At 42.2% G+C, this 19,010-nt stretch overlaps 1 protein-coding gene and 1 long non-coding RNA gene across 2 annotated transcripts; one reads left to right on the top strand and one right to left on the bottom strand.

Moving 5' to 3' along the window:
• The first annotated feature begins 674 nt into the window (after positions 1–674).
• On the top strand, positions 675–14,020 carry HSD17B2 (hydroxysteroid 17-beta dehydrogenase 2). Its single transcript, XM_026686335.2, has 5 exons — positions 675–1,340; positions 6,914–7,126; positions 8,432–8,617; positions 10,045–10,182; positions 11,305–14,020. Exons 1-5 carry the CDS (start codon positions 1,055–1,057, stop codon positions 11,664–11,666), a joined length of 1,185 nt encoding a protein of 394 aa, XP_026542120.2. The 5' UTR covers positions 675–1,054; the 3' UTR covers positions 11,667–14,020.
• LOC148129802 (uncharacterized) lies at positions 5,231–8,680 on the bottom strand. The gene is made up of 3 exons (XR_015750610.1): positions 8,567–8,680; positions 7,329–7,481; positions 5,231–5,478 (listed from the first exon to the last, which is right to left on the bottom strand). It is a non-coding gene; the product is annotated as an uncharacterized LOC148129802 (long non-coding RNA).
• Positions 14,021–19,010: the final 4,990 nt, after the last annotated feature.

Here is a 19,010-nt window from a genome sequence, read left to right as displayed (position 1 = left end):
TTTTTCCTTCTAAACATCTCCCCCGCTCCTTTAAAAAAAAAAAAAATCCCTCAACCATCATCGTCATGGGATTTTTTTTTTCAATTGTCAAGAAAGAAGCTAGTTGTGAATATAAATGAGAATTTAAAAAAAAAAAAAAAAAAAAAAAAAGGAGAGGGGGGGTAGTATTTGGTTCTTTTTCCGCCCCTTTGCAGGAGGTGCAGGAAAAACAACAACACGTGTGCACACACACACACAACTCTGCACTTTCTCCTTAGCCTAGGCCACTTGACAAAGCCTCTGCCCACTCCCCCCACCCCCCCGCTACCCCACCCCCACCCGGGTCAAAGTGGAAGGATTGTGGTACTGCCCCTTCCAATGAGTTGTGCTTCGGAGTGTGTTCGTTTGTGCTAGTTAAGTTCTTCCGTTCCAGCTAAGCAACGAGCTGATGAAAAGAGAAGTGTGTGTCCTCATTAAATCCGCGCCCAGTTGGAAGGCTGCACATCAAAGGGAACAGGTCAGCTCCGGAGTACGGTCGCATGCACGTGTGCACACACACACACACGCACACACTTTTCCCTGAAGTGCCTGGGCTGCAAACCTATCAATTATGTCCTCTTTCTAACTTCCCTTAGGACAAAACTTAGTCTTGGCTCTATCAATCATTATCCAAAGCTTGTTCTCTCTCTCTCTCTCTCTCTCTCTCTCTCCCCCTCCTTCCCTCTCCCACGTGTGTAGGTGGAGCCCTTTTGCAATAAAAAAGAGAGGGGGATAACAAAATGAAGCGAATGCAAATATGTCAAGATTCCCCACTACCACCCTGGTGTGGCAAAGCAGATAAAACTCACTTCAGTTCAAAGCTTGCTGTCTCGCTGCCTGTCAAGTCCTTTTCAGATGCTTCTTTCCTGCTTGGGAGACACCACACACCTTTGCCTGGGCTGTGAATCGTCCTAGGAAGTTTTCTTTTTAATCTGTTTTATACATCCCAAGGATCTTTTTTGATTTTTGTTTGTTTGTTTCCCCTTCTTCTTCTTTCCCCTTTCTTTTCAGTGGCCCGCGTGAGCGATCCCCTATCATGTTTTTGCACCTGGATGAACTGGATCCTTCTCTGCTCTTCTACATGGGAGCCACGGTGCTCTACGGTGGGACCATTTTCTATCGAGCGAAGAAGAGCCGAGTGGAGAAAAAGACCCCTTTTTACTGGGGTCTCCTGTTGCTTTTGAGCCTGGAAGTCCTCTGCTTTGCCACCTTGAGAAGTGCCCTGGGCTTGACTCTGTTCTCCCTGGTGTGCCTTGTGTTTTGCTTGTACACTCCTGTGCAAGCAATGTTGCCCGTCAGTCGTAAGGCAGTTCTGATTACAGGTAAGGGGAGATGGAATGTCTAAGGATGGGTTAGCCGTCCCACCTTCTCGAGTGGAATGGCCAAGTTGGAATTGGCACAGTCTTCTCCAAAAGTAGAAGATTTCTAGAGGGTTTGGGTTTTCCTTAGCAAACATCTTTTCTTTTTAATAATTTTTATTAAATTTTACACTTTTAAAAACAAATCTTATGTACAATATTTGCAGTAGGTTGTGGCATGAACTTTTCTATTTTCATTTACATACATATATACATACATACATACATAATTTACATTTTGCATTATCTTTTATTCCTGTTATCTAACCAAACATACCATTTTCCCGAGACCGTATAATATTCTTTTTCTTCCTTCCCTTGCAATTCCATTGTAAGTTTACTCATTTCTGCACACTCCATAATTTTCTTTATGATCATATTATCTATGGGACTACTCTCTAGTTTCCAATTTGGGGCATACGTTATTCTAGAATTTGGGGCATACGTTATTCTAGCTTCTGTCAGTCTATGTATTGTTATATATTCAATGCCCTTCTTATATTCACCTCTGATTATCCGTAATAAAACCATTTCTGGCTTAAGTTCTATTTTTAAACCAATTATTTCTTGCAGCCAGATCCTTATTTTATTCCAAAATGTCTTTGCTTTAGAACGTTTATCTGCTTTGCCTGGTATAGAAATAAGGTTATTTTAAGGATGCTTTGGATCTCTTAGGGATTGTGTGAAAGTTGGGGTGGGCTTTTGGGTAAGGAAGCTTTGGGATGCAGGAGCAGTGAGGTGTCCTTGGTGCATGCTGAGCTCGGTTGTTTCCTTGCAGACGTTTCATGACCCAGCTAGGGAACATCATCAGTGCTAGATGATGATGATGAACTAGCACTGATGATGTCCCCTAGTTGGGTCATGAAATGTCTGCCAGAAAGCACCAAGCTCAGAGAGCACCGAGGATCCCACCATCCTCCTCCTCCTCCTCCTCCTCCTCCCTGCAAATCTTCTCCCTTCTAGCACTGTTGATGTTCCCTAGTTGGGTCATGAAACGTCTGCCAAAAAGCCACCAAGCTCAGAGAGCACCGAGGATCCCCTCCTCCTCCTCCTCCTCCTCCTCCTCCTCCTCCCTGCAAATCCTCTCCCTTCTAGCACTGTTGATGTTCCCTAATTGGGTCATGAAACATCTGCCAGAAAGCCACCAAGCTCAGAGAGCACCAAGGACCTCTCATTTTCAACCCCGAGCTACCAGCGTTCCCATTTATTGATTGTAAACTGTGAAATAATTTAGGGATCTGAGCCCATCACCTCCTTTTTCTTCCCATGCAAAAAAGGGAAGGGCAGCCTTTTTGAAAGCCTCGTTTTAGAACTAGCGCAGCTGTTTGCATCTGGCAGGTGGCTTTAAACTGTCGGTCATAAATGGCAACAAACCCAAGTCCCGAAATGTGTGACAGTGGTTGTGGATAGCGCCTTGACACAAATTACTTAACTGCTGGTACAGCACGTTGACAAGAAAAGCATGTCACATGGAGGGAAAAGGCCGGAGGGGAAAAAATTCTTCAATGGACTCTGAAAATAATAGTAAATCTCTCTCTTTCTCTCTCAGTCTCTTTCTATTTCTCTCTCTCTCTCTCCTCTCAAACTGTGTCTCCCTTTCTCTCTCCCTCCCCCCTCTCAACATCTCTCCTTCTGTTTCTGTCTCCTCTCAATCTCTCTTCCCTTTTTTCTCTCTCCTCCCTCCCTCCCTCCCTCTCTCTCTCTCTCTCTCTCTATTTCACTCTCTTCCTCCTCTCAATCTGTCTCTTCCACTTTCTCCTTCTCTCTCTCAATCTCTCTTTCTCGCTCTCACTCCTCTGTGTCTTTCTTTCCCTCTTTTTCTCTTTCTGTCCCTTTCTCTCCGACTCTCTCTCTCTTTCTCTCTCACACAACCCAAAATGAGAATGAGAGAGAGAGAAACAGAAAAACTAAGACCATAGGAGGTTGACCATCCTTGCTTTGGTACTTTTGTGCTCCATTTTCTTTCCTTTTGGTGCTGTTGCTGAAAGTTTAGATGTACTTCTTGATCTTTCTTTCTTTCTTTCTTTCTTTCTTTCTTTCTTTCTTTCTTTCTTTCTTTCTTTCTTTCTTTCTTTCTTTCTTTCTTTTTTTCCTTCCTTCCTTCCTTCCTTCTTTCTTTCCTTCTTTCCTTCCTTCCCCCCCTCTCTCTCTGCCACTGGAAATGGAAAAACATAGCTCTTTGCATGCTGAGGGTTGGAGAAGGACTGGATTGACACAACCAAAAGTTCTCATGTCCACATTTTAAAAAAGAAATGGTCCTGTTTTGCTCCCAGAAACCGCAAGAAATCTCAGTCATTTCATCTGTCGCTTGAAATTTTTGCAGATGAGTATTGAGGCAGACATGTGCTCTTTCCATCCTCATAACCAGGACTCCTGATCACATACCTTACAGCCAAATACCAGTCACAGCCAAAAGTTCTCCTCTGCTCCCCCCCCCCCCGACCTTTGGGTTTATTTTTTATGGTCTCATGTCTTCGGTTGTGGCCTGTTTGACATCTCTTTAAAATCACGAGCCGTGAAGCACACCTACTCTTTCTGACTTCTGGATTGGCCCTTTGTGTAGGTGGTGGGATTTGAGAGAAAGACACATTAGCAGGATGGCTCATTTCCAACAAAGGGGAGGCAAGGTGTTCAAAACACACTTCGGTATCTGTTCTGGTCAAAACAAAGACTTGCCTTCTCTTTTGATCGATGGATGCAGGCTGGGTTAAGTTTTCACAGGTTTGGCAACATGACAGGAAGAGATCTCGAACTGAAGTCTAACCTTGGACCAGGGGTAGGATTCTACCAGTTTGCACCTATTCGCTAGAACCAGTTGTTAACATTCTAAGCAGTTCGGAGAACCGGTTGTTAGAAGAAATTACTGGCCTAATCCTGTAAGGAAGGCAGGAAGGAAACATTCTGGCGTTGCTTACAGAAACTGCCTCTCCGTTAACCCTTATTACATTCTTGGCAGGACTAAATTTCCTGTCTCAGGAACTTCTCTAGAGTTTTCTTCCCCTCCTTTGCTGGTACTTTGCTTGTGTGGAGTGACCATTCGAAGTTACAACGGCACTGAAAAACGTGACTTATGACCATTTTTCATACTTACTATTGCAGCATCCCCACAGTCACGAGAGGCCAGGCGAGGAGATGCGTGCCTCGATGTGAGTGATGTTGAGTTGGCCACGCCCAGCCAGTCACATGACCACCAAGCCACGCCCACCAACTAAGCCACGCCCACAGAACCGGTTGTTAAAAAAAAATTGAATCCCACCCCTGCCTTGGACCCTGTTGTCCAGATGTGGGATGGACTCTTCAGGTGGCATTTTGGTTTTTTTTGGAGGGGTGCTCTTTGTGGAGCCCTTCTGTGAGCTTGGTTTGTTTGGTGGCAGGCATTTCATTACCAAACTAGGTAACACCATCAGTGCCTAGCTTGGGAAACGACACGTCTGCCACCAAACAACCAGGTTCAGAGAATTGAGAGAAGAGGTTTGGTAATGCAATGTCTGCCAGAAAACAACCAAGTTCACCAAGAAAGCACCAAGGACCCCACATTCAACCCTGAGCTACAAAATATGCTGCTGTGTCGGTATCCTCTGAAAAATAATTTTAAAAAATTAGGTAGAATTAGATGGCGTGCATGGCTTATTTCCACTCTGCAGATGGTAGGGCTGGAGGTCGAAGGCATTAAGGGCTAGAAGTCGTAGTTCAAACCTTCATTAACCCAAGTCGCCACCTCTCAGCCCAGCCTGCATTCAAGGTTACTTAGCAGCATTAAACGACAGGTGCCGCTTGTGCGGTCTGCAAGGAAAAGGCATCATTGTAATGAATGGGATGCTTCATAAAGAAATGCTGGAAAAGAGGCAGTTACCGAAAGCTTTTCATTCACCCGGGAGTTTATTTAGGGACAGGTATGTAATTCCAGGCAAAGAGGGTGGAGGGAAAACGGAGCACCTTAAGACAAAATCAGAGCTCCTCCTTGTCATTTCTTCTTTCACGCTAACATTGCAAAACGCTCAGGTTTCTTTGTAGGTCCCGGGTTCCAAACACTGCTCCGAGGAGTCGTAAGACTCTTTGAGATGGTTCGATCGATGGAGTTGTATGCAAAGGCAGTCCTCGTCTGACGACATCGAGCCCAAAATTTATGTTGTTAAGTCAGACATTCAGACATGTGTTAAGTGAGATTTATAAGCTTTCTTCCAAAGTGGCTAAGAGTTGCAGTCATATGCATGTATGTACATATGAATACATGTACATATGTATGTGTATATACATCTCTCTCTGTGTCTCTCTCTCTGTGTATACACACACACATATACATATACACATACACACACATACGTACACACACACACATATATGCATCTATTAATATTTCAATGGCTTCTTTAATAGGAATATATGCACGCACAGACACATACCATATACACACACACACACATATACACATACAAAACAGACATATATGGACACTTACATATATATGCATATACACACACATATATATATAGTAATATTTTTAATGGCTTCTTTAATAGGAATGTGTACATATATACGTATGTATGTGTAAAAATATAAGTATATGTATCTGTGTATATACAGATACACACACACACACTGTCAGCCTTCAAGATTTTTCTTTAAAGATTTTTCTCCCTTTGCTTTGCATCTTTCGGCTGTCATAAGTAACGGGGGGAGGAGTGGGGAATGGTTATGGGAAGTGAGCTGGAGGTGTTACAAACCAGAACTGTATAAGCTGGTGGGGGGTACATTCTTGCTTAGGTTTCTATCCTATGCTATGTCAAGGTCAACGGACAGAAGCCTCATCACCACCTGGAGATGCCCACATGATGATATCCACAACTTTTAATTGGATGAGCCAATTGAACTATTGGGGGTGGGAACGTGGCCATTACCTTGTATATGTGATTTACGCGCCCATTTTCTCAGATTCAGAATTCTTTTGTTGCTACCACTCGATTTCCAGTAAAAGATACCTTTTCTCTGATTAAAGGAGTCTAAGTATTTCTTTCTTGGATTTTGAATGGAGCACCAGCTGGCACACACACATACACACACACACACATATACACACACAAAACAGACATATATGCACACTTATATATGCATACACACACACACATATATATTAATATTTTTAACGGCTTCTTTAATAGGAATGTGTACATATATTCGTAAGTATGTGTAAAAATATAATATGTATCTGTGTATACACACACACACACACACACATATATGCACACTTATATATGCATACACACACACACACACATATATATATTAATATTTTTAACAGCTTCTTTAATAGGAATGTGTACATATATTCGTAAGTATGTGTAAAAATATAATATGTATCTGTGTATATACACACACACACACACACACACATACATACATACACACGTATGTATATGCATACATATAGTAATATTTTTAATGGCTTCTTTAATAAGAATGTATGTATATTATACATACACACACACACACACACACACATACACATATACTGATATTTTTGATGGCTTCTTTGATAGGAACCGACCGTGGGATCGGCCATGAGCTGGCCAAGTACCTTGACAGTTTAGGGTTCACTGTCTTTGCCGGCGTCTTAAGTGCAACGGGGCCCGGGGCCAAAAGCCTGAAGGAGACCTGCTCCGAAAGGCTTTCAATCCTGCAATTGGATATCACCAGTTCTGCGCAAATCAAGGAGGCTTATCTCGAAATAAGACGGAAGTTGCAACAGGAAGGTATGGCTTGTTTGCCTGATCCCACCCTCTGTGATCCCCGTTCTTGGTGAAGTGACCTTTTTTTTTTTGCAAAGGTCCAGAAAGGAGGCTTGTTGATATTGGCCTGAGCAGCCCAATCGCCTTTCAAAATCAGAGGCTGACATCAATGTTTACCTCCTTTGAGTGGCTGATGAAATGAGCAGAATTGAGATAAAAGATCTACCTTAGTGCAGTTGCATGTGATCAACTCAACGGTGTGGCCCTTTGCTGACTGTTTGTCCCACGTCTGCAATCTAGGTAATGAAAAACCTTGCTGGCCACACACGGTTATCCATCAAAGATTGTCAGATCTCAACACTGTGGCATACAAATGCTGCTATTAAAAAAAATAAAATAAAATCAATGGTCTATTTAATGTCTGAAATACAATCAACCCTACTCGCCAGACATGAGGTTTTGGGGGTAAAGACCTCGTTTCCCTCCCCTTTCCTTCCATCTCAGAAAGGCTCTGTTGTTTACAAGTCTTTGAGCTATGTCTGTTTGTAACCCTTTACATTCTGGAGGGTTATTGATTATTAACAGTTTTTAGGACAATCACTTTGTAACATTCATTCCTCTTGGCTTTAAACGACAAACAGTTCATTTGGCTATTGGAAAATCTAAAGTTGCTACTTTTCAGAAACCCTGAGATGTCTGATTTTCTTCATTTGCTTTAAAAAGTAAGCAAAAGAGAAGAGTTTGGTAAGATATGTATGCAAAGGAAGGAAGGAAGGAAGGAAGGGAGAAAGGAAGGAAAAATAGATGGGGGAAGGAAGGAAGGAAAAACAGGGAGGGAGGGAGGGAGGGAGGGAGGGAGGGAAGGGAGGGAGGAAGGAAGGAAGGAAGGAAAAACAAGGAAGGAAGGAAGGAAGGAAGGAAGGAAGGAAGGAAGGAAGGAAGGAAGGAAGGAAGGAAAAACAGACAAGGAAGGAAAAATGGAGGGAGGGAGGGAAGAAAGGAAGGAAAAACAGACAGGGAGGGAAGGAAAAACAAAGGGAGAGAGGGAAGGAAGAAATGAAAGAAGGAAAAACAGACAAGGAAGGAAGGAAGGAAGGAAGGAAGGAAGGAAGGAAGGAAGGAAGGAAGGAAGGAAGGAAAAACGGGGAAGGAAGGAAGGTAAAACGGGGAAGGAAGGAAGGTAAAAGGGTGGGGGAGGGAGGGAGGAAAGAAGGAAGGGAAAACAGGAAGGAGGGAGGGAGGGAAGGAAGAAAAGGAAAGGTTCTGGGATTGCTTCCTGCCACAGGAATTCATTACTTCACTTGTTGGCCTTTCCTTTCTCCTTGCCAGAGCTTTGGGCTGTTATCAACAATGCAGGAATCCTGGGGTTCATAGCAGACGGAGAACTGCTCCCCATGAGTTCTTACAAACAGTGCATGGATGTAAATTTCTTTGGCCCTGTTGAAATATCCAAAATGTTCTTACCATTGCTCCGGAAATCCAAGGGAAGGATTATTAATGTCTCGAGCATGGCAGGTGAGTTATGTTTTCCAGCAAGTTGTAAATTGATAGACCGTCACCTGCGGGGTTGGATTTTGCTCCTTTCACGGCCACATTTCTGAACCTTTGGAGCTGCCTTGTGGGAGGCTTCCAAATGAATCAGGAATCGAATGATCAGACTGCAGGAAAAAGCAGATACGTCAATGCTAAACAATTGAGCTATCTAACTATTCAAGATGATTTAGTTTGGCACCTTATAGATAGGACACTATCACACTTCTAATCTTGAAGTATTTATAGCCATGCCAAGGCCACAAATGCAGGGAAAATGTAGACTGGCCTATTTTGTGTGTGTGTGTGTGTGTGTGTGCACGCTTGTCTGTGTGTGTTTTGCTACTATGCAAACCAACGGCTCGCTTATCTTTCGAAATGTGTACTTCTCTTGAGTATTGCTAAGGCAAAAATAAAACATGTATTAAAGAAAGGCATGCATATTTATTTACTTTGTTGTGAAAATAATGTACAGAATTGCATTTTATTGGCGTTAACATCCCTTACGATTTCCCATGGATTCTAATAAACACAAGGCAGCCTTCGGATCAAATCTATCAATTAAAATGGGACCTTTTTTTCCCCTTGTCTATTAAATCTCATCTTCAGAAAGTCCCAAACAAAAGATTGGATAATGCAATGAAATATGATGTAATGTTTTCATTCCCTGCACTGTGAAAAGTGCTTCTTAGAGGAGGAACATGAATTGCTTGGGGCTCTTTTGCCTGGTAACTAAAGATTTTTTTTTAAGTCCAACTAGCAGAGTCTCAGACAGTTGGGATGTATAAAAAAATGAGGCAATAGCAAACTCATATGTGTGTGTGTGTGTATACACACACACACACACACACACATATAGGATATATATAAAGGATATATATATATATATTTGTTATATATATATTTTCTTAAGTTTTCGCGGGTACTTACATGTATGGTATTCAGCTTTGTTCGGGTATTTTCCCACGTCATTATAGTTGTGCTTTTAAAGTTGTAGCAACGTTTCGGCAGAATCTCATCTGCCATCATCAGGCTTCTGTATGAACACAATACAGAACACAATACAGAATACAATACAGAACACAATACAGAAGCCTGATGACGGCAGATGAGATTCTGCCGAAACGTTGCTACAACTTTAAAAGCACAACTACAATGACGTGGGAAAATACCCGAACAAAGCTGAATACCATATATATATATATATATATATATATATATATATATATATATATATATATATATATATATATATATATATATATATATATATATATATATATATATTAGCCAATAAGAACTTAGACCTTTTACTTGTTTCTGATAAGAATTTTGTATTTAATATTGGCTTAGTGTTTTCCTTAAGCTTTTAGTTCTCCATCCATGTGTCACTGTTTTGACTTGTCTCGTAGGAGGAATCCCAATGCCACGGCTTGCTGCCTATGGTCCCTCCAAGGCAGCCCTCTCCATGTTTTCTGGCATTATGAGGCAGGAGCTGTCCATGTGGGGCATCAAAGTTGCTGTTCTCCACCCATCAGGCTTCAAAACATGTAAGTTCTCCTCCGTCAGGCTTCAAAACATGTCAGTTCTCCTCCATCAGGCTTTAAAACATATAAATTCTCCTCCATCAGGCTTCAACACACATAAGTCATGAGATTTCACTCCATCTTTCTCCCAACTCATGAGAAAATACGCCTCCAGAAGAACCAAGGTTCTCAACCCAACATCAGAAATTGGCCATCAGTCATCTAGCCAAGGGTTGCACCTGGTTTTGTTTTTTAAGATCTGAGATTCAGTTTGTCTCAGCCCCAAGATGCCCACTGTTTTCTTTCTAAGAGTTTGTAAACTGTCTTTTCCCAAGGGAAGACTTTGAATTATTTATTTTTTCATAGTTCAGGTCTACCAGCCACTCTTTTCAGATTCATGAATACCACTTCTGGGAGCTTTCTCTGATGAGTTTCCTGGAAAGTCCTGGCTGTCCAATTTTGGCATCATGTAGCTGAGCCAATGCTTTCATAGGAAGTTGGTTTTGAGACATTTAACTTGATCCCCAGAATTCTTCTTCTTCACTCCAAGCCAACCTATAGAAGAAACCTGAACGGAGTAGGCTCTCCTGCCATCGCCTCCTCTCTCTATTTTTCCTTATTGGATTTAGAATTAGAATACTTTATTTGCCCAAGTATGATTAGACACACAAGGGATTTGTCTCCGGTGCAGAAGCTGTCAGCGTACATGAAAAGAATAATCATAATCATAATAATACCAATAAAAAGACAATAAGAGAGATAATAATAATACTAAAGCCATACTACATGGGTAAATATATAGAGAAATTAGGCAGCACCGTGAGAATGAGGCGTTAGGCAGAGGGAAGGCCTGACGGGGAAAAACGGTCCTTGTGCCTAGTGGTTTTGGCATGCAATGCCCTATAATGCCACCCCAAGCAGAGAAATTAAAACAGTTTATGTCCAGGATGTAAGGGGTCTGTAGATATTTTCCAAGCCCTCCTTCTGACCTGTGCAATATACTGGTCTTCTCTGGAAGGCAGACTGGATTTCAATTGTTCCTTCCACAATCTTAACTATCCGTTGGGAATCTTTCATAAGAATAACTTCTGAGGAGAAATCAAAGAGGCTAGACATTCCCAAAAAATGAATTTGTTGATTTTCTAGCAATTGGGGGGAACCCTGAAGACTGGAAAAAGGAAGAACAGATGATTCTGGGCAGCCTTGCTCCAGATGTGAAGAAAGATTATGGTGAGGATTACATCTATAATCTGAGGATGTCCTTCAGTGAGAAGTCTTCAATTTGCTCATCTGATCTGTCACCCGTGTTCTCCGATGTTCTACATGCTTTACTGGCTGAGCAACCAAAAGGTTTATACACTCCAGGCAAGAATAGCTACACCTTTCTTCTTGTGTTCTGTTATTTTCCTCTCTGGTTTTATGACTTTTTCATGAGCAAAATAATGGGTAACCCTCACATGCCTTATGCTCTCCGAATGGCAGAGCGAAAAAAACAGGTCATACATTGAGAGTAAGAAGTCCATGCATTCTTCAAAAAATGGATGTCGGAAGTCCCTCACATTTTTAATGGTTCATGCCCTTTATTTGATAAGTTATTCAGCTTTACACAATTACACAACCTAAGAAATCAGTAAACAATAGACGGAGATATGAATATAAGCGTAGATTGTAGAATGGTACAGAAGGAAGTTTTAACATTATCGTAGTGAACATCTCGTTGATAATGCCTTTTAAGGTTCACCTTTGTTTTGAAATGGAGATTAACTTTTTCTGGAATGGTATTTTGTGATTTGGGGCAGTGCTGGAAAAAAAATCTTCCCTTTTCCAAAGATTCATATCTATTTTTTTTTCCTGATCTTTTGTTCAACCTCATATATATATTTCCAGCCATGATTTTGCTCAGGAGTATATAAAAGAAAAATAAAATTGTACTCACCTGAAATCTTCTTCTGAAAACTTTAGGGGAAGAATGTGAATGGATTCTATGCATATATGTATAAATTTGAATCATCTTGTTGCATTTTAAGACATAACAGTGAGTTTGTCCTTTGGGCCAATTCATGCTTAAGGCGCTATCCTGGATCAACCTGAGCTGAGCTTGTCGGAAGAAAGAACTGACATCTGACCTGATTCCTAAATTACTTGATGGAATCGCCAAACCAAAAATGAAAAAAAAACAAAACCCTAAGGGATCATAAAAGTTTGTCATTAACAGTAATAGCAGCCATAGCCAAAGGTTATACTATGCCTGGGCATGTTCCAAGACTCCAGTGCCAAGGAGGAGGATAAGAAAATTGTGCCCAGACAACACGCTGTTCAGTTAGACATGGAATTTTTTATGTTCTTTAAAAGGAAAATGTATCAATAAAATATATATTCAAAAAAAAAAGAAAGAAAGAAAAGAACAAGAGAAAAAAGAAGAAAAAAAAGAGACATAGACCTACTTATTTTGTGCAAATAGTGGTTAGTAGAAATGGGTTTCCTGTAGAGGAAAAGGAACTGCTGATCCGATTTCTGCAAGGAGATGGGGCTTGATCAAATTCCTAACAGCTCCTCCTGAAGTTATTAATCTATTTCTTGCAACCCCTGGAATCTCCTGAAGTCAGGTGCCCGAGGACTGGTGAAAGTGCCTAAACATTGGTGATGTGAGTTCCTACAGATTTCTGAGCCAAAGAGAGAAAGAGAGGGAGGGAGGGAGGGAGGGAGGGAGAGAGAGAGAGAGAGAGAGAGAGAGAGAGAGAATGAATGAATTGGGACAAGCTGTTGAATATACCTGAGGAAGGAAGGAAGGAAGGAAGGAAGGAAGGAAGGGAGGAAGGAAGGAAGGAAGGAAGGAAGGAAGGAAGGAAGGAAGGAAAAGAGGGAAGGAGGGAGGAAGAAAGAAAGGAATACAGAGAGGGAGGGTGGGAGAGAGGAAGGAAGGGAGGGAGGGAGGAAGGAAAACTCTGCATCTTTTGTGATATCACAATATCATTAGCCTTGACCCACATGGTTTCCAGCTGCTGGAAAAGGGGAGGGGGAATACAAAAAAAGCCCCTCCTTACATTCCACACTAAATAAATAAAGGTTTCCCATTCTAGCATGCTGAGCAATGTATTTTAGCACAATTGTTAACAGGCTGTGATATTCCAGCATTAATTTCTCAAGGATGCTTGGTCAAAGATGACTCATCAGAATTTCACAACCTGCTGGCCAGTCACAAGGAGCCAAAGGGATCATGTATGAAATGAAGCAATGAATGAAACAGAAGACGAGGAAAAAGGCAGACTGAAAAACTCAAGAGTTGAATATAGAATTGGCAATAATTTGGGGGTGGTGCCCACCTTGGATCCCAACAAAGGAGAATGTTTGTAGCTCGGGCTTGAAGCGAGGGGTGCTTGGTGCTCTCTGAGCTTGGTGATTTTCTTGCAGGTGTTTCATGGCCCAAACTACATAATATCAACAGCACTGATGATGTTCCCTAGTTGGGTCATGAAACGTCCGCAAGAAAACCACCAAGCTCAGAGAGCACCAAGGACCACCCTTGATATCGACAGGAAGTGTCAGCTCTCACATGTGCTTTTGTGCTCCTCCTCTGTTCAAATCATGTATGTGTAAATAAATATTACTCAACTTCAAGAGCTTTCCAAATTTGCTCAGACAATGACTGTGAAGGCTCTGTTGGCAAAGGCTTTGTACCCACAATCCTAATTGCTAGAGTTGGTGCAATGCTTCTGCTGTTTTGGGTATGGTCCATTTGTTTGGGTTGTGCCAAATATTGTTAAGATTGAATGGGGATAGGACGATGTCAAAGGAAAGCACGAGGCCTCCCTGTAACAAGTGTTCCCTTGGTCCGTATCGTAATAAACATATATTTATGACATTTTTCACTTGATCTTCAGCTTTTTGAGAGGTAATAGCAAGTCCTGCAGACCTTTGCCAGCCAACCTTAAAACCACACAACACAAAAGAGATTGGGAAAGACAAACAGGCATGTGAAAGGGGGAAGCAAATTCGATTTTAAGCCGAGTGGGCCATAGAAACATCTATTGAGAGATGCTATGAGTCATCTTGGACTGGGTTGCTGGGACCTGAAGGGGCACAGGTGACCCATAACTGCCTTAAAAGTTCCAGATCCCATAATATCCTACTTTTTTCCCCAGGAGTTTGCAATGTCCTAGATTGTACCTTCACCAATCCTATGAAAGAAGTTGGACTAAGACTACCTGATTGGTCCGAGGTCACCTAGTGTTCTGACCTAGACCATCCCCAAGATCGTGAAGCCGACTCCCCATCCCGATAAAACCCTTTTTATTTAGTTTAAAGTGAATCCTCTCCAGCAAAGTCCCGGCCAACAGTCTTTCATGAGATTTCACAACTACAGACCTTTATCAGGCTTGGAGAGTTGCCAGGCCGATATCTGCCAAATGCCACGCTGGAGCAGCAATGACTTGGCAAGAAGTCAGGAACAGATCCTCACCCTAATGAATTGAACTTATTGCCTCCTGCAAACACCACTTCCCTTTCACTCCTCTTTATGGGAGGGGCCATTCACCATCCGCCTGTGCCTTTACTCCCGAGTCGATCCTTGTTCATTAGCTGTTCCCTTCTTCTGGCAGCTCTGCACATGCGCACACTGGGAACAGGCTCCAGCTGCTCTTCTGCCCCACTGACCTCCAACTCCGAAGGCAGCTGATAACTGTCAGATGGTCCTGGCCCCATCTCTGCCCCTGATGCAGAGCACTTGTCAGAGCCTTCCCCAGACTCCAGGACTGGTCCATGTTCCTCCCCAACCTCCTCACTGTCTGAGTCTGCCTGGCCGCTGTCAGGTCACAACACCTAGGAAGCTTCTTCACTTGAGTGGGGTCTTGAATTTATGTCTCTCCTAGTGAGATACTTTCACAGTACAATATCCAGGCACTCGGGCCAAGCATCTATATCTAAAGGATCATTTGTCCCTGGCTCTAACCATGTAGGTAGTCCTCGACTTACAACAGTTCATTTAGTGACTGTTTGAAGCTACAACACAACTGAAAAAAGTCACTTATGACCGTTTTTCACACTTATGACCAATGCAGCATCCCTGCGGTCATGTGATCAACATTCAACTAACTCATGTTTATTGTTGCAGGATCCTGGAATCATGTAATCCCCTTTTGTAACCTTCAGACAAGCAAAGTCGACGGAGAAAGCCAGATTCACTTAACAACCAGGTTACTAACTTATCAACTGCAGTGATTCAGTTAACAACCATGGCAAGAAAGATCATAAAATGGGGGGGGGGAATCCCCTTAATAAATGTCTCACTTAGCAACAGAAATTTTGAGCTCAATTGTGGCCGTAAGTTGAGTCTACCTACATATAGTCCAATACCTCAACTACTACAGAAACTGAGGTGAATCAAGTCGATGAAAGCACCAGATTCAGGAAGGCTGATCCAGACTTGCCTTCAGTTGAGAAGAAACAAATACCTCTGAAAGATAAAATATTTCAGCAGCTTTCTGACCATCAAAAACAAGAATTATGAATCGCGATTCAAAGAAATCAACCCTGTATTTTTTTTTTTAGCAAAAGTAAGAGGTAGTGTTGATTATTAAAAAAAAAAAAAAGCAGCTACCTCGAAATAATTTTCAATTAAATAATATCTTAAGTCAGCATGAACAAAGCAGAGCAGATATTGCACAATGACTGCATTTTTAAATTGTTGGTAGCATTGGCGCAGGTAAAAGAGAAATCATAGGAAAAGATCGAAGAGATAAGGCGGGGGAGGATTTATGTCACTTTGACGTGATATGAAATGTAGATGAATATGTAAAAAATACAGGCCATGGTGTGCTTCTGGTGCCAGCAGGGATTAAGGAAGAAGATTGCCTTCCGATAAAATACCCTGTTTCTCCAACAATAAGGCCTCCCCCAATAGGAAGTCCCAGCATGTTTTATAGGCATGAAATGAAATTAAGCCCCTCCCCCCAAATTAAGGCCTATATTAAAACATGCAAAATGGGGGGGGGGGGGAATGGTGGGGGGGCTTGCCGTTAGGAAGTACTTTTGTTGCATACCCGGATATGGTGCTGCCTGCGTTGACCCCGATACGAAGTGCCCCACCAATGCCGAGGTCAACATCCAAGCCGTCGCTGCCCGCCCGAGGATGCAAGGGGGAGAAATTAAGTCACCCCCGAAAAGATGGCCTAGCCATTTTTTCGGGGCTCAAAAAAAAATAAGACCCGGCCTTATTATATGAGAAACACGGTAAATAACATAAATATCAAGATATTAGGAAAGGTCATCAAGCATTGCGTGAAGCCAGAGACGGCCAGATTTGAAAGAAAATTCCATTTTCTTAGGTTGCAATTCTTTTCCATAGCTAACATGCGCTGACGTGAGCAGGGAAGTTGCCTTGGTTTACGTTGCTTCCAAGAAATGCTCCCGTTCAGCTCTCCAAGTTCACCATCTTCTCTTTCTATCCAGCTTCCAGTTTTATTTTTGGAATGCCTTCCACGCCTTTCTTTGGAATCATAAATTCAGAAATCGGATTCTGTTTACCATCCAAACTTTTGAGGTTCCAGTTAAAGAGCCTATAAGAGCTCTAGTAAATATTTCGCTAACTCTATAACACAAAGTTCTAGGTTTTTGTTTGTTTGTTTGTTTTTAAATTTCCCCTGATTTTAACATAGCTTTTTTGTTTTTTAGTTTGCCATGTCGTAAGTCTAAATAAATAGTGCCAGTGGCACGATTAACGAGCAGGAAAGTGACATGTGGGCAACTGGGACCCAACAGGGGTTGAAGCAATAGCCCTGACAAATATTGTCACTCGTTGACTGATTCAGACAAGCAAACCTTCTAGTTAACTGGAAATTAGGCTTCCAAAAATAAAATGGATGAGCTTAGCCTAAAGACATACAGGCTGCAGAAGGAGACAAAGGGGATCTATGACGGCCCACCATTTGGTCTAATGAATGGCTCTGTTTAAACACACACACACACACACACACACACACACACACACACACACACAGGAGATGCAATGGAACAAAAGAGATGCGGTGAGCAGTGGTGCGATTCAACCGGCGTAACAACCGGTTCGATGAGCAGGCGCTTTGCGTGTGCTCTACATTTCCAAAAGCCCATTTTCAACTCAATGACTTACCTTCTGCTGTATTATTCCCCGGTGAATAAAACAGCTGATGCACGGCAAACCACCCTGCCGTGAGAATCAGCTGTGCTAAAAAGCCAGGAAATATAGCACAGGAAAGAGCGGGGGTGGGTGGGTGAGCAGGGCCAAATCCTCACCGGAATGGATGCTTTCAATTGGGAGATTTTTCCTCATCCGCCCTACAGCCCCGATCTTGCACCAAGCGAAAGCATTCAGGACTTCTCGAGTGCCGTCGTTCGGCCATTTTTAAACTTAAGGCACCATTGGCGCACTCCACCTTCAGTGATGATGTTGTCCCCCGTACACTTCACACAGTTGCCGAAAAATTTCAATCGGTTTATGGTTTTTTGCCAACAAAAACCTTATCACTGATCGCCCCTCACAACTCGCGGGTTTTCCAATTGCAGCACACATTTCAAAAGTTTGCTGTGAAATAACGGGCAACGATACGAACCTCCCACTAGCACGACTAGATGCAGACTGAGCGGCGGACGCACAGACCAAAGATGGCCACGCTAGCTCCGCCCCTTCTTGCTATAGACGAAACCGTAATCTATTTTATGGATAGCCCTCGTACATTTTGTTAGATTGCTCTGCTTGTAGCATCTCAGGAGATCCTACAGCACGGAAACGGTTTTTCAAGGGTATCCTTGGGGAAACCTTTTCCTTTTGAGAAACCTGCGCCTTAAATTAAGAGACAACTTAGCTTTTTGAGCCAGTAAAGAATAATCTTGAGAGCAAAACCTATCTGGCACTTTGTCGGTTTCTTTCCTTACTTGTCTATGGAGATTCTCAATCCTCCAGGTCATGGTTGTCGCAAAGGTGCTTTTCAAGAGGCAAATGAACTGCTGGTTTTTATTTCAAGACATTTCACTTCTTGTCCAAGAAGCTTCTCCTGAAGAGCTGAAGGAAAAGAGGTAGCTGCTTTAATAAGCTGCAGACCTCTACCCTAATTCACAGAAGTGCCTTTGAATCCCAAGTGCTGGTGGTATAAACCCTGAACTGAAAAGAATGAAAGATCTTAAATCTAGTTATCCACTCTTCATTTTCACTTTGAAAAGCAGATGGAGACTGAGAACCAGAAAAGAGAATTCGTTTTGCTTTTTGTTTTTTTAAAGCAGAAACTTTGGTGGCACTTCATTTTCTACCGTATGGAGTAATTACGGTCCCTGTCAGATCAAGGAGTGAATTTACAAGCTTAGGTAGACATGAAAAGTTAAAAAGGGGCTCTTGGAAATTACAAAGTGAGCAGCACAGAAATGAGATCTGTTCCTTCCTTGCTGACAGATTGTCTCTTCCTATTTGAGAAGATGAGTGGTTAGAAAGCACGGAGTTGGCATTCCAGGGGATCTGGAAACAGAAGGCATCTGGGTTTCCTAACCCGTCTCCTGAGTCTGTAGGGGAATATTTCTTTGTCATGGGCTTCACCTTTGGAGGAGGGGCAAAAACAAACAAACAAAAGGATAGACAGACAGACATAGAGATGGATGGATGGATAGATGGATGGATGGATGGATAGATAGATAGATAGATAGATAGATAGATAGATAGATAGATAGATAGATAGATAGATAGATAGATAGATAGATAGATAGATAGATAGATAGATAGAAAGATAGATGATAATAATGATGATGACAGATGATAGAAAGGTAGAATGAGAGATAGATAATGAGAGAGAGAGAGAGAGAGAAGAGAGAGATGAGAACAGATTGAACAG

Source organism: Notechis scutatus, chromosome 9 (assembly GCF_049901735.1).
Source record: "Notechis scutatus isolate UNSWTSFEM ecotype Mainland chromosome 9, rNotScu1.2, whole genome shotgun sequence".
NCBI classification, from domain to species: Eukaryota; Metazoa; Chordata; class Lepidosauria; order Squamata; family Elapidae; genus Notechis; species Notechis scutatus.
The sequence above is the reverse complement of the archived record's forward strand: the minus strand, read 5'-3'. Positions and strand labels throughout refer to the sequence as shown.